This window comes from Gadus macrocephalus, chromosome 5 (assembly GCF_031168955.1).
Source record: "Gadus macrocephalus chromosome 5, ASM3116895v1".
Taxonomy (NCBI): domain Eukaryota; kingdom Metazoa; phylum Chordata; class Actinopteri; order Gadiformes; family Gadidae; genus Gadus; species Gadus macrocephalus.
Genome location: NC_082386.1, coordinates 21,572,078 through 21,588,226, shown reverse-complemented (window position 1 = coordinate 21,588,226; position 16,149 = coordinate 21,572,078). Strand labels below are relative to the sequence as shown.

At 42.5% G+C, this 16,149-nt stretch overlaps 1 protein-coding gene across 1 annotated transcript; it reads left to right on the top strand.

Moving 5' to 3' along the window:
* Positions 1–11,800: 11,800 nt before the first annotated feature.
* Positions 11,801–15,376, top strand: pax9 (paired box 9). The gene is made up of 2 exons (XM_060052897.1): positions 11,801–12,084; positions 12,664–15,376. The coding sequence occupies exons 1-2, from the start codon at positions 12,078–12,080 to the stop codon at positions 13,314–13,316; spliced, it is 660 nt and encodes a 219-aa protein (XP_059908880.1). The 5' UTR covers positions 11,801–12,077; the 3' UTR covers positions 13,317–15,376.
* The last annotated feature ends 773 nt before the right edge of the window (positions 15,377–16,149 follow it).

Sequence of the window (16,149 nt, the reverse complement as noted above, 5' to 3'; positions counted from 1 at the left end):
ATTTGCATACAAAGTGAGCAATTAGCGAGCCATGTCTCGAGTTGGTTTAGCTAATACATTTATGACCCTGGGTTATTGTAAAGGCGTATTAATAAGACCTGAAGGTTGGAGAATTTCAAGTATGTGGGCCCTCACAGCACGAGGATGTGGCAAGAAATACTTCCAAGATAAAACGTCCCATTTTATTTATGAGCATTTCTAACACATCCAATACGCCTACATTTAATTATATATATACATATATATATATATATATATATATATATATATATATATATATATATATATATATATATATATATATATATATATATACACACACATACACACACACACACACACACACACATGTTCAAGATGAATATATATATATATATATATATATAGGCCTATATATAGTCATATAGTCAGATATAGGCCTATTAAATAAAACGTGGATGTTCATCTTGAACATTTTCTTAACTTTCCGACTTTCTTAATGTTCTGGGGTTGGAGAGGTTGGGTTCTTTATCATTACACGTTTTTCTCTTCTCCATAACTTTGTATTTATTTATTACTCCCCACATTTTCTTTATTTGGGGACCATAAGTCTCCATTAAATGCTGTGTTATAGGTGGGCAGTGAGATATCTGCGCCGCTTCAGACGCTGCCCATGGCTGGAGAGACCCAGTCCGCGGGAGGAGGAGAGTGGACATGCTTCTCAGTCGTCCTGGGTGGTCGTACATGCCAGCCAGCGGAGGACAACAAAGGGGGAAATGTTGCCCCGCGTCCGAGGCCCGTTGGAAGCATTTGTTCCAGTCAAGATTTTGCATTTGTTCAGTCCCGCAATAATGCCTGATTGACGCCCGGCACAATGCCCTTTAACGCTGCAGGATAAATCCGAGCTTGTTCCTTGTTGTCATGGTTGTGAATGGGGCTGAATGGGATGCGGGCCGCTATCTACTGCTCCACGTCTATACGGCCGCCAAGTCTATAGTCCAAAGCAATATTACATATGTGATTTGGGACGGTTGGGACCCATTAAATTCCTTTTACTTTTTCACGGTTCAACAAAGTCCCAAACCTGCCCATATGGACGGAATGAAATAGCCTATCCCCTTTACGTACAAACAGAGTCAGAATAGTACTATAGCAATTCCATTAAACTCTTAAGTAATTAGATCGTAAGGGATAGTCTTTCACTCCGATACCATAAACAGATTGTGGTTCGCCGGGACTCGGGGTCAAGAGCGTTAAGTTGTGCGGCCGCGCAGTGTACACAGCGGCGGATTACAGTAGCGGGGCTGAGGAGTGCACCGAACACACTCGAGTCGAGGGCCAAACACTGCAAGGCAAAGAGAAGTCATGTCCGAAGAGCGGGAATCTCTGCCCACATTGATCTGCGAGCCCCTTAATCTATTTAACACCCGCCGGCTCCAGCCCGAGTGGGCCCTCGGAAACACCCAAGAGCTCTCCACCATCAAATATTGACTCTTGTTGTTACACTCTCCCTCTGCAGCCTCCTTTCAGACGCCACTTTCTCTCTCGGCTGCAGCCTCGTCGTACGACCCGAGGCCGGAGAGCTGTGCTGCGCAATCCGAAAAAATAAAATAAAACTAAGCCCTGAATATATTCAATTTCACCAATATATTAAACAAACATGGCCTCTGTAATGACATTAACTTCAGGGCACAAGCACATAGAACGAGAACCACCAGACCATCCGTAGTAATCGAATCAAAACCATCCGCTCCTACTTCTGCACAATGAACTGTGGGTGAAAACCCAAAGTATTCTTTAGTGTTCCCACGTTGTTTGCTAATCAATATTACATCACGTAGCGCACAATGTGCGTCACGGCTGCACCTGCCTCTTGGTGCCAGCAGCCAGCGTCAATGATATTATCCATTGTCTCTGGAGGGGAGAGACAGAGAGAGAGAGAGAGAGAGAGAGAGAGAGAGAGCAATATATCTGTTTATAGGAGATGCTAATTGTAATTTTTTATAATATCCTACATTTTACTTTTTATATATTGAGTCCTAGTATAAAATCTGATATGCATACATTTTGTTTTGATCACCTGCTTTGGCAATGTAGGCCTACATTTTTATTTCTCATGCCAATAAAGCTTATTTAACTTGAAATTGACTGAGAGAGAGAGAGAGAGAGAGAGAGAGAGAGAGAGAGAGAGAGAGAGAGAGAGTCATTGTCCATTCTGTTTTTGAAACGGGATCTTGCGTATCCGTCCTCGAGCTGCGGCCCTTTCAGCAGGCCTAAAGGATATAAGTGTTGACATATCAGTTATAGTTAAAGCGGATTGTTTAGAACGCCAACATTTGAGGTTCTACTTTTGTGAGTAATTTATTAACCGTTACGAAAAAGTGACTTTTATACCCAGATGGTCGACAAACACCTAGGGCCCCCATTATATTCTACTTGTTGTTTGGCAAGCATTTACATTTTGAATCACAACTTGGTAGACTAAATACAGAGACGCCGAGGTTTCAAAATGATTGACAAATCAGAATTATGTCAAGCATTATTTTACCCTTGATTAAGTCAAATCACTCTAATAAAACATACAGAGTTGTTATATAGCCTATATTTTAAAAATGGATTTAAAAACTCAAACGAACATATGCGTAGGAGTAATTTACAATGTATTGAAGAATATACTGTTAAGTATATTAACTAATAAATGTTTAGTTCTATCTTCATGTGTTGATGCTGTGTATGCACTTTTGTGTTGCAGCTGTAAGATTTTCGATTATTATTTTTCTTCCAAAAACAGCATTTATGTTTACATATCCAATAGCGAACAAATAACTCAGACAGCTTAATGGACCATTTTTCCTAGATAAATGCATAGCTCGGGGTCCAAATCTTACTCTAAACATAGATGTTGGTAGATGTCAATGCATACAACCCCCACCAGCTGGTGGCTACATTCTATTAGCACAGGTCAACTAGAATTGTTTATAGGACTGTTGGTTATGATGCTACTTTGTTAATGCCGTTATATGCGTTGACCATGAATGGGAGCTTGCCCTAGAATCGGACAAGAAAGTAGGCCTTTATTTTTTAATCTGGAAAGTAATGTTCTCTGAAGCTCCTTATGGGACATATAATTTTATCCGCTTCCAATATGTGAGTTTGCTCAAGCGAAAATGTATTTGTAATTATCGGGAAAAAGCAAAACGCACATCACGAAACTAAATCAAATCATTTGAGTTGAATTGCACCCGCTTGGACAGGCGTAACACTCTGCTGCCCCCATGAGGGTGTGGTCGGAATAGCATTTAGTATTTGAATTTACACCAGCTTGTGAAGAACTGTTAATTCAGAAAGGTTGGCTCAGTGCCTATTGATCTATCTACTAAAGCAGAAACAGAGATAGCCTAGAAGACGCCATCGGCGCTCAAATAAAAGTTAGAGACAATAAACTAAAACAATAAAATGAATAGTAAATCATATAAAAAACATTGTGCAGTGCGAAATAAGCAACTATAAATTCAACGCGGGCAGTTGCCAAAAGAGGCTCACACCAAAGTGTTAAACTAAAACCAGGCTTGGGTAGGAGGGGACATATCATAGTCAGCTCATAAAGTGGGCCGACAGAAAAGTACTTTTCTCCCCGCTCGGTCTGGCCCGAAAGAGGGACCGCGACCTTTCATCATGCCTCGCAGAAGTCTCTTCTTATATATAACCCTGCAACCCTAAACTGATGTATAATCTGGAGTAGGCTATTATTATATTATTTTTCGCCAAACCAAAATCGTCAGATGTGCATTTCTATCACCCAGGAGCAACGTGTCTGTCATCTCATCCCAATAGTCAACCATCAGTTTAGTCCCATTGATAAATATTGAAGGTATATGCAGTACACAAATGCATCAGAATGTATCAGCATAAGGAGAAAATACCAAAAACCAAGATTACAATCCTACTACTATAATAGCAGGCCTGTCGCACCAGCTACTCAAGTTACTCAAGTGCGCATGTGCCAAGCGCGAACGCATATATACACCGCAAGCACGCGCACGAACATGCACGGAAACGCACACACATGCGCGCACACACACACACACACACACACACACACACACACACACACACACACACACACACACACACACACACACACACACACACACACACACACACACACACGTAGGACGTTTAACGGCTCCGCCATCGGCACACACGCAGGTAAGAACACACACGCACGCGAACACAGCAGCGACACTCGCTCAGGTAAGAGGTTATGTTTTTAAACATAACGGCTCCGCCGTCGACAAACTCTCCCAGGTAAGAATTGTCTATAGACTATAAATTGCGATAAAATAAGGGAAGAGACAATTTCTCACCTGGACAAGCAACGGGAGGTCGTTCATTTCCTCATATAAAAAACATTTAATTCAAACATCACGCCGACCGGCATATCAACACACAAGTGATGTGATCTTAAAGAGACAGCGTCCCTATAACACAACGAAAACATGTCAATAACACAGTAGGCTGGTGAATTATGTCTATAGAGTCCACCACAAGACTACACTTTACTCTCCTCCTTGAGCCTCCCGAAATGTCTTGCGATATTGATATCCCCCTTACCCCCTGCGGACGGTTGTAGTTGTTTATTTTTCTTATGTTTTGTGTGTATGCTATGTGTGACTGTAGGCTACTGCTGCCTGTCTTGGCCAGGACACTGGAAGAGATGTTTAATCTCAATGATGATTATTATTTTCAACTAACCAGTAGTATATGCCTTGCATATTAAAATGTCAATGGAGTTATCAGTCCTGAACAACAGTAAAAGCTATCTTATAATTTATTTGAATGCATAGTAGCCTATCCTACACTTTCCATTGAACAATTACCCCTGTTTATTACAACTAGAGGTTGAGAGCGCGCAGTGCGCGCGCAAAAACTCTAGTTTGTATAAAAGAGGCAGAAACCATTGTTTATCATATATATCTCAGCTTTTAAAAATTTATCTTAACAATTACAATGTAGTGGTAGGCCTACTAACTGGGCTACTAGTAAGCCTATGATTCTTGGATAGAAGTTATAACATAACGCAAGCTTTTAAACAGTTGGCTAACAATGTTAATGAATGAACATCATTGATTCATATACAATCAGCATGTGGTTCAGAGCATCTTTCAGCATATTTTTGTTTCTGAAAAAAACCTGGGATTAAAAAATGGGGATACAATTGTAAGCCTACTACTACTACTACTACTTATAAGCAATGTTACAAAATTACAAAAAGCCGCAACTAGTATTCAGGAAGAACAAATTAAATATGTAGCTCACCGTTTGTTGTATCGCTAATGTCCACAAGATGGCGCCAGTGCATCATGGAAGAATAATGCAGCCGCTTGGTCAATAGAGGCTCTGACTTTAGTGTTATTTGGTCCTGTCGCACATACAAGGAACGTGAAAACAGGACCCATTTAAGTAGCACACAGAGCAAGGTTCACGCATTTTCTAATGGATTATGGGAATTACATATATCCGGCCAAAATACATTTTGTTGACAAGCACAGTTCAAACATCTTTTATAGTCCATTCCACCGAGTCTCGGTGTGTCTTTAAAATTCCACCCATTTAGACGTGGGCCATATTCAAGCTTCTGTCTGTTAAACACCCACCGCAATGAAGGGCCTTACTACCTTTTGTCGACGCTGCAGATGATTGACCGCGACCGTCGCCCCTGCGGTGCGGTGTCCGTACAGCAACGAGGGCTCAGGTGAACGTTCCACTACGGTTTTGGAGGAGGGGCCTACACTAGGCCTATAGTTGATGTGATCAGTCCCATAGGCGAAGAGCATAGGCCTCTTCGATTCAGTGTCGTGGTTATAAGATCAGTAATTGTTTATTGTGGAAGTGGTTTTGTTTTGTGTTACATTTGGCCGGGTCCGAGCTTAATGGGTCGGTGTGGTCATATATCAGCTAAGCATCACTGCCGGTTCAGACCGTAGGCTATTTACCGGTTTACACATCTGAGTAAATCACAGCCTGTCCCACCGAGAAGAGAAACGGGAGGCCTGGCTGCAGTTGAAATAGGGCCCAGTGCTGTCACCTTGATTGAAATACTTCGCTTAAGCAATGCAAAGGATTGACACAGTATGGGCATGTCTCGAGCCAGTTCTGCATTGTATTCCTATACTTTTTTTTCCTCGGCGAGTCGAAACATTGGCGTGACAAAAAAATGAGTAGGATGCATGTTGGTTTGGCTCCTCCTCCGTTCATCAGAATCAATAAGCAAACTAAATCATGGATCAACTCAAAGGCACAACAGAGCTAAACATGTAGGCCTATTGTTAATAAGCTCCTAACTATTTTCAATATTATTCATATCAAGTTATAATTAAGATGCCATCCACAGCCCAATAGACATATAACTCCCTCAAACCTCCATAAATGCAATTATTCAGTTAACTGATTGGAAGAAGATCAACTAGCTCAATGCTGCAATGTTTATTTACATTTTTATCGTTTGCTTCTCGTGGGCTTGTACCAAGCAGTGTGTGCATGAACAAGGACGCATAAACCAACTGGATGTCAGCTAAAGGCCTTAAAGTACCACCAGGCTTTGATGTGTGCAGGCCTATGTGTTTAATGACATTAGCCGGCCCGCTACGTCCAATAAAACCGAGATGGAATGTAGGCCTAATGATATCATATTCTACGTAGAGCCTTGCTGGAATGTGCAGAGGTCATTTTCAGTCCCTTGTGTTTGTACATAGGCCTATATGTGGTCATTCAATAGTGGAAGAGTCAGTCCGTTGCCCACATCACGACAACCCAAACCTTTAGTGCGGTCTTCTCCTCTCTGTCTCTCAGGCCACAACACCGATGACGGAGATTGCACTTTTGATGCATGTCACTGCAGGGTCGCTGTCTGACTGGACAGAGACTGCTCCAAATTAGAGCGGAACGCAATATTTAATCCTAATGGAGCCCAGGTGCCAGACGAACACATGTCAGAGTGATGGATGCTAAAATGTGTCGTAAATATTGTGACTTTTTGTCCCCTACCCACGAGAACCCGAGCCCCGGGCTCTGAAACACGACTACATACGTCGTTAACCTGCGTTCGTCCTCATTAAGGCCCCACTAAAGTTACTGGGCCGCTCAACCTCGGAGAAGTGCTAAACTATAAAAAGGAATTTAATGGTGTCACTGCTCCTCTCACAATATAGCTCAAAGTCATCAATTCTGGTTCTAAGGGGGCTCGGGGCGTAGCATCGAGGGCACGTCTAGGGAATACAGAATCCTCCTCTCGTTTCAGGGTTAAGACCATCAGGGGGTTCGAACCGCCACACTGCGATACACTAAAACAAAAGGCTCCGTGAAGGCCAGTCGTTTAGCGGAGGAGTCACATGTTCGAAGCCCTTCGGTAGACCGACATGGAGCTGGCCGAACCCCTTGGCAGGGGTCCCGCTGCCTGACCTCCCGCGGTCGGTCAGGCCGTGTGATGGTGTGGGGGAAGAGGGAGAGACGAGGAGACCACAGAGGGAGTCAGCGCGGCTGGGTTACCGACGGTTAAAATGTCTGTATACATGTTAAGGACGATTGATGCAACGCGGTGGATAATATCGATTTGTCGAACACACTTTTTCTCAGATGGGTCTGATTATTCTTCATTATAACCCTTTTACAAAACCAAAACAAATTGAGTGCTGTGAATTTACTCAAGGATTTTCCTGCAATATGTGTTGGCCTAGCTGGATGATGATAATAATAATAATAATATTTATTATTATTATTATTATTATTATTATTATTATTATTATTATTATTATTATTATTATTATTATTATTATTATTATATCAGCACCGATGATTGAACAGGACCTACTAAATGGGCCATATGGAATAAACAAATGTACGCTGTCCGATGGAAATATCGGCAATTATGTCACTTTATATATGATATAACATTAAATTGCGTATTTCTTTTCCATGGACTCAGTCGATGAGGGGAACCACCAAAGACATGGTGATGCAACACTTTGTCTACAAGGGTATACCGCTTGATCTTGTACGCCAATAGTCTAATGGTCAAGCCTTTTAAGTGAGGCTAATTACATTGCCCGAAATCTGAAACGTAGCCTGTATGTAAATATGCACGATTTCTCACCATAAACATAGCCTTTGGTAATAGATGACTCAAGTCCACTAATCACCAATAATCAAATTTTACATTATTATCAACAAAGACCCAATCAGGTCTTGTATTTAGGCCAACATTAAGTTATACCAAGATAATCACCAGGGTTAATACGACTGATTAAAAAATATATAGTTCAAAGTTGCTCTGCATAGGCCTAAGATGTCGCATAAATCCTGGTTCAAACTCGATGTCTAAGCACCTATTGTCATCGTGGATTTGGATCCGATTCGTTTGATTACCGAAACAACCTCAAAGGCAATAAACAGCATTTGGGTGGTTGCGGAACAAGTTGGATTTAGATCAGGCTAATTGTAGCCTGACCTTCTTTGTAGATTCGCCATTATTCTCAATAGTTTTCATCAAATTGCCATTTCTACTGATGAAGAATTCGTTTTAAGATTTAATATTGGTAATATCCTAAAGGAAAAAATGTTATGAACAGTTGAAGAGGCCTAGGCCTATAACTAAAAAAGGCCGTATTGATGATCGAATGTATCTGAGAAATAAGTAGGCATTGCTCTAAATTCAATAGTAATAAAAATAATACTTGATACAATTATACTATATAGCCTACTACTAATACTAAAACGAATGATAATGCGATACCAATACCAATAAATAAAATACTTAATTATAATATTAAAAACAATACGCTACTCTGGAGGGACCGCAGAATATGGGCCTTTACATTGTTGGACACGAAGTGCGATTTATATAATATAAATATTTACATAAATTAACAAATAAGACAAATTATGAAAATGAAGATGAAAATTCATGCTATTTTAAATATCCCACGATATTCCCACGAAATATTTCTGGCTGATGCCACCAAGATCAGATAATTGACAAATATTTGTTGAACATCTTGAATGAATTAGATCTGTTTTATATACGATATGGGGTAGGGACAACCCCATATCGTACATCAAACGGATCTACATTAGGCGTCATTTTCATAACGTATGGCGAGCCAGCGGTGTGACCTTGTTACCGTGGTCCTGAGTTGGCCTCGGGGATGTTTTATTAGACCGCCTCAGCCTATGGAGCCTATTATTTACTGTCCGTCCCCGTGCGTTCCTCCCGGACGCGTGCAGCTGCAGTTTGCTCAGCCTTTCCACCATGTCACTCATCGTCTGTTCTGGGGAACCTCCATTAGCAGTGCAGCATGTCTTGACATAGCTCCTGGTTAATTGAGATGTAGAAGAATCGGGTTGGCTTGGCATTTAAATGCACTTGAATGTTGACATATTGCCCAACGCACTAATCCGCTTATGGCTTCTGTCGGCTGGTGCCATCTCTCAATAGGTTGGTATTAGAGCCGAGGAAACTATTTATTATTTTAGTTTTTCTTTCTTCGTGATCTTCACAAAAGAACGTTGAGGTTTAAAGTAATGAGACTAGGCTATTACACAGCTATCCATCATTAAATTACACTATTTCTTTATTGTTTCAATTATTTTACAAATGGTGGTTTAATCCTATAGGCTACATATGATAATATATGTTTTAGGCCCGTCTATATATTTATCATTAAATAATATATCATTTATAAATACCACACTGTGACACTGTTATTATTATTTCTAATATATACATATATATTATATGTTGATATATAGGCCTAAAGGCCATTACAGAGCACTTAGCAAACAAATGGAATGGCGAAAAGAGAGCACACTTTAAGTCAAGTTCAGGGGCGAGACTAATGACCATGCCGTTAGATTAAGTAACGTGCGTTTCCGTTGTTGTACGTCAATCGTCACAACATCGACGACTCCCAAGTGGCACTGTGAGCAATTCATTCGACACGGACATTTTTAGTCAGTGAACTATGCAGGCTTTTGCATGACAAGCATATCGTCTTTGGCGGCCATGCGTGCAGACTTTCGTCATTCGGACATGAACCGATGGTCATGAGCGGAATGTCTCAGATAGGCTAATATAGGCTATTACTAACGTAATCATAATTTATAATAATAAAATAATGAATTGAATGTGTTTCTGTATGGCATAAAGGTCTCCAAATGGACAACAGTATAGGCTACATGTTATACCGGCATACTGAACATGTTTGAACACAAAAAACAAAATGTGCAGCAATGTGTGGCATTAATTAGCAGGGGCTTATTGTCTATATTTTCGTATTTAAATTAAATTATAGTCAAATACTGAATAAGTAAATAATACCTTTGGTAATATTATATGTTTAACACACGCCAAATGGCGATTTAATCTAGAAAACGTACAGGGCATACATAAAGACTGTGCGTGATGGGTCGGTGAGATAGCGCGCGCTGTACGGTTGTTCCCATGTGCGCGTCCCATACCGCCGAGCGCTCAACGACCAGCTGTCAACAAAAAGGGCACATTTAACCGAAATGCTCTGAACTGAATGGATTTAAATGTTTTGGGGTCGAGAGGATCTTGCGGTTTTTGAAGGGGTCTCTGAACCTAAAAATTACCTTTTGTTGTTATCACAGCCCCCGGAAGCAACTGCAATAGGAGCAAATTGAGCAGGTTTTCCTAATGGTAAACATTATCTTCGACGCATTAGTGGCATGGGAACAACGGGCCGAGGGACTCACCTCCCAGATCTATAGGAACACCCGGAGAGCCGTGGACTGATATTCTGAGAAAAATCCCAATGTTTACTGTTGCTTCTGAGGGCAGCTTTGATGCCGTCAATACACTTTCCATTGGCCTTAACGATGAGTTATTTCGGCTGAACTTGCATGGTACGTGACTGGAAGTATAGGCTTACGTGATCTATTATTTGGGAAAGTTTTAGGCCTAAAGGTTATAAGGTCCCCTTGGTTGTATGAAAACCACTACAAGACCATATATTGAGCAAGCAACGAATGAAGAGATGGATTTCATTGTTATTTGACGTTAAAAAAAACGGGTACAAGAACCAATTGATGGGTGTGCACAAACAGCTACACGTTTAGACGAGCTGCATCATTGATATCCATTGCGCTATGGTGGCATTTGGATTGTCCAGTGAAATGTGTTCATTGCAAATCATCCATGGTTAGTGACCTAAAGCCGACAAGGGAAGAAACGGTAAGAGAAAAAAAGTAAACAAGATGTAACAACTTTTAAATGGAAATATTGTCTGTGCGTAATGAATTAGGCCCAATGTATTTCTGTAACTAATAAGGATGTTATTTTTTTTATTTATAGGAAGATGTAAGCATGCGATATATTCCCTGCAGGATAACATGTTAACATTTATTTTAAAGCCAGCCACTCTGGTAGTGTAGTTGTAGGCCTATGCATGTGTTATTAGACATTCATTCGTGTGACTGATAGATTATCCAAAGTATAAATGTATTTCAATAAAAATGCTATTATTGCCCTATACATGACCTAGACAAAGTCCATTCAATTGACTAAAAACAAAAAGGAGCGTTAGATCTTTATTGAGGACTCTCCATTGTCGAATACCTGATTTAGAGAACGGTCTCGACACTGCGTATCAGCTCTGCCGGTGGAACACATGGACTTCATGGCGTTAGCAGCTCTTCGGTCCTGGAGGAAGGGGGGGGGGGGGCTGTGTGTGTGTGTGTGGGGGGGGGGGGGAGTCCGGGTCCGGCACATGTCACGTCAACGTTTTCGACCAATCGGAAGGCGGATCGGTGAAGCCGCGACATGCCATTGGCGCAGAGCGTCTAACAGAAGTGAAACGTGTTACAAGTCCAGCCCACGGTTTCCCTCGATTGAAATGTAAGCCTGTCTCCCCGACAGCCAGGAAACACATCGCGATTTGTCCCTCTTGCTCATTATCGGAGCCGTGGCGCACTAAAGGATTTCCTTGACATAATTTCGGACACTCGCGACCCTGGACTCGGAGGCATACCCGCACGGGAGGTGCAATCCGGACACCACCTTCATCATCTGTGGACACAACATGATGGGTGAGTCCGAGGGGGAAGTTGGTTTTTCGAAGATGGAAGTGGGCGGCCGACCTTTCGCCGAAAAGGGGAAAAAAGCTTTCAGGTTTTTTGATGTTATTGAGTGGAAGTCCTTGCTGTTGTTGTGTAAGAAAGGACCAATAACCCGCAGTAAAATGGTTTAAATTATGCTTAAATGTCCGCACATTCTTTGCGTTTCTCACCAACTTTATCCCACAAAAACAAACAATTATTTTGTTCTCATCCAACACGAGAGCAAATCATATTATTTGGTATTTGCGCATTAATTGACATGACTACAGAACAATCGTTTTCAAGAACGTTTTTAAGCGCATGCATTTTTTAAATAATTGAACATTATTGCTATATTTCTGCCTCATCGCCATTCTCACGATCCATGCCACTACACAATTAAAATACATACAATTGGGCAGGTCATTAAGGCACACGCACGGCACGTGAATCATTTTTAATAATTGTGCATTGATTTGATTAAAATCTATTAAAAATCCAGGCTTTTTAAGGCGATTAGGAAGCTCCCCATTTAACTCTACTAACTCTTTGTTTGCTTTATGGTGCCAGAACCGGCCTTCGGAGAGGTGAACCAACTCGGGGGAGTGTTCGTCAACGGGAGGCCGCTGCCCAACGCCATCCGCCTCCGGATCGTGGAGCTGGCTCAGCTGGGAATCCGGCCGTGCGACATCAGCCGACAGCTCCGCGTCTCGCACGGCTGCGTCAGCAAGATCCTGGCCCGCTACAACGAGACGGGATCCATACTGCCGGGGGCAATCGGGGGCAGCAAGCCGAGGGTCACCACCCCCACGGTGGTCAAGCACATACGGACATACAAGCAGAGAGACCCCGGGATTTTTGCCTGGGAGATTCGGGACCGGTTACTCGCAGACGGGGTGTGCGACAAGTTCAACCTGCCGTCCGTGAGCTCCATCAGTCGGATCCTGCGCAACAAGATCGGAAACCTGTCCCAACAGAACCAGTACGAGTCCAGTAAGCAGGGGCATCCTCCACCGCAGCCGACGTTACCCTACAACCACTTATACTCTTACCCGACCTCCATCGGGGCCGCGGGCACCAAGGTCCCCGCCCCCCAGGGCATGCCGGGCCTCCCTGGACACATGGCTATGCACAGGATTTGGCCCTCGTCGCACTCCGTTACAGATATTCTTGGGATACGGTCAATTACAGAACAGCAAAGTAAGAGTTACTCTTTTGATTGAGTCAATTCAATCCCTTTTTTATTAAATGTTTAAAACATTGTTAAAACATTCCATTTCAAATATTAGAAGGCCGCTAGAATTATTGGCGTTCGTGTAGAGTGCTTGGGCTAGTGTGTGTGTGTGTGTGTGTGTGTGTGTGTGTGTGTGTGTGTGTGTGTGTGTGTGTGTGTGTGTGTGTGTGTGTGTGTGTGTGTGTGTGTGTGTGTAAAGAGAGCTCATACTGAGAGTATCCTGATCAGCTCATAGACACAACATGCCACACGAGCCCACACGTCCCCGACGGGTGGTGTCTGCGGAACAGGGCGACCGCTTGTTTCGGCGGGCCTTGTTTTATTCTGTTTCCTTCGAGCGGCTCAGACAGAGTGTGTATGGCCGAGGCTGGCAGTTCAGGTCTATCGGTGCATATAGCTGGCTAAGAAGTAAGGAAAAGGGCTGAGCTTTGATGTAGGGTAACACATGTCGGACCTTTTCAACATGCCCTTTGCTTCGAGACATTTTGTTCCAACAAGGGCGACTGCGTTGTGTCAAGACATCAGCCTGTGAGGCCCGACCACAGCCCGCCTCTCATGGAGCAACCGGCCGCCCTCTGACTTCGCCCTCTCAACTCATGCGTTCGAATTCTGATTTCGAACGCATGAGTTCATTCTGACCGTCAAACCTCGGTCACGCACGCGTGTTAACATGTTAACTCGCGTTCCATAATGCCCCCCAGGTTGTTTTGAAAACAGCGAAACAGGAGCCGCCGTGACTCCGCGCGCCCTGTGGGTCATCCGTGTTGTGAGGGTGAATTTCTGTGACCATGTTGGCTCGCGCGGCGAGGGAAGGGGTGTCATTCGGCGGGCCCTCGCGACTGTCAGGACGAGGCTGTCCTCGCGCCGTGCAAATCGCCCAACGAGCATCTCAATACTCGGGGGAGCGCGCGGCCATTCAATACAAACATTCAATACAAACTAAATCTTCAACAAAATGTCCGAATGGGAGTCTGAGGCCACAAAGTCACACAGTAACACACTGTCAGTAACACACAGTAACACAATGACAGTAACACAAAATAACACACAGTGCTACTGTGTTGTTGTGCTACTGCCTGGGGGTCACTGAGGGTTAAACTCTAACCCTAAGACGTCTTTATTGACTAGTGCTAATACATAGCTTAAAGACCAAAACATACAAGTAGTCTATAATAAATATATATTATATGAGAGCTTATAGTCCTACGTTCTGTTAGGACTATATTACTATAACTATATTGATGTCGTTATAAACGTCAACTTTTGTGTTTGGACTTTTTTTCTCAAATGAAGACAAGCTTATACACACTTACCCGAACCGAGGCCTATGTTACTAAACCCAGGCCGATATTACTAAACCCAGGCCTATATTACCAAACTCAGGCCGACATTACTAAACCCAGGCCTATATTACTAAACCCAGGCCTATATTACCAAACTCAGGCCGATATTACTAAACCCAGGCCTATATTACTAAATCCGGGCCTATATTACTAAACTCGGGCCTATATTACTAAACCCAGGTCTGTATTAGTGAAGGTCGACCGGGCTAAACCACCGAGTATGTTCACTACGCATCCAAAGAAAAGTCCACAAACACGGCCTATGAAACATGGCGGTGTCATGTTCACCTTCGGTGGGCTGGATTCTCCTAAACGGACGTGGATAATATAATATAATAATATAATAATATAATAACATAATATAATATAAAAATATAATATTATAATAGTAGTATCTTCATCAGGCCCAAAGGGGGTCGCTTAAACAGGTTTAATTCGTCCTCCACAGGAAGGCGTTTGGCGGGTGAATGTTCTAGGCTATGACGCGAGCGCGTCGTCTTGCTGCATTCCGTCACGAGCTTCACCTTTATCAGCAGCCACGAGACGCACGCCGCGAGCACGGGGTCGCTCCTCGCGCACTGTTGATTTCCGTTCTTCTTGTTTGGGGTGTTTAGGCCGGAGACGAATTACTATTCTCTCATAGCATACTCTGATCGTGTTCAGGTCTTCATAATCCACCCTCTGATTTAAATCTCTTCTGGTCTCGGATCCCCCCCCACCCCCACCCCCCACCCCCTAGTGACAGGCCATATTTTCCAACCGCCAAACTTAAGACTAGAATGCCTATAAAGAGGATAATATTATATAATAATAATAATAATAATAATAATAATAATAATAATAATAATAATTTAAGGTGGTCACTGTCCAGCATGCGAGCTCTGAACTGGTCGATGGCGCGGATCAACCGTGTTTAGGACCTGACGCAAACTACAGGTCACAGAGTCTCATTATGTAGGCCTACGACCCATTTGTTGAGGAATATAACCCCACAATAAGTTCCAAACCGCGACTAGGGGCCTCCTGTAATAATACCAACTAATTACTGATAGTGAATTGGCATGGATTACTTTTTATTAGCGATTTCCCGTTGCCTCTTTGTCGTCGAGTTGGTGCTTTGCTTTTCCTGCATATTTTACGCGTTTGCCTTTGGTCCTAAATTATGGGTAGGACTATATGGGACCCTTTCCCAAACAATGTCGTTTTTCTCATGGAAAACTATATAACCATACAATTTATTTATTTATCTTCAAATGTAATCCCCACCATGTCTTCGTCTTGCCCCATTACAATTACTCAAATAATAAATCGCAAAACATGCAGCTTCTCTAGAGCCACATTGTGTGCCAAATACCGCAGTATTTTCCATCGAATCTCCAAACGACCACGTTTGAATTGTAGAACTGTATGATAGCAATTCAAAGCCACAATTAAAGTCCGGCTGAATACCTACTAATTATATAATTTGCTTGGGGTTTG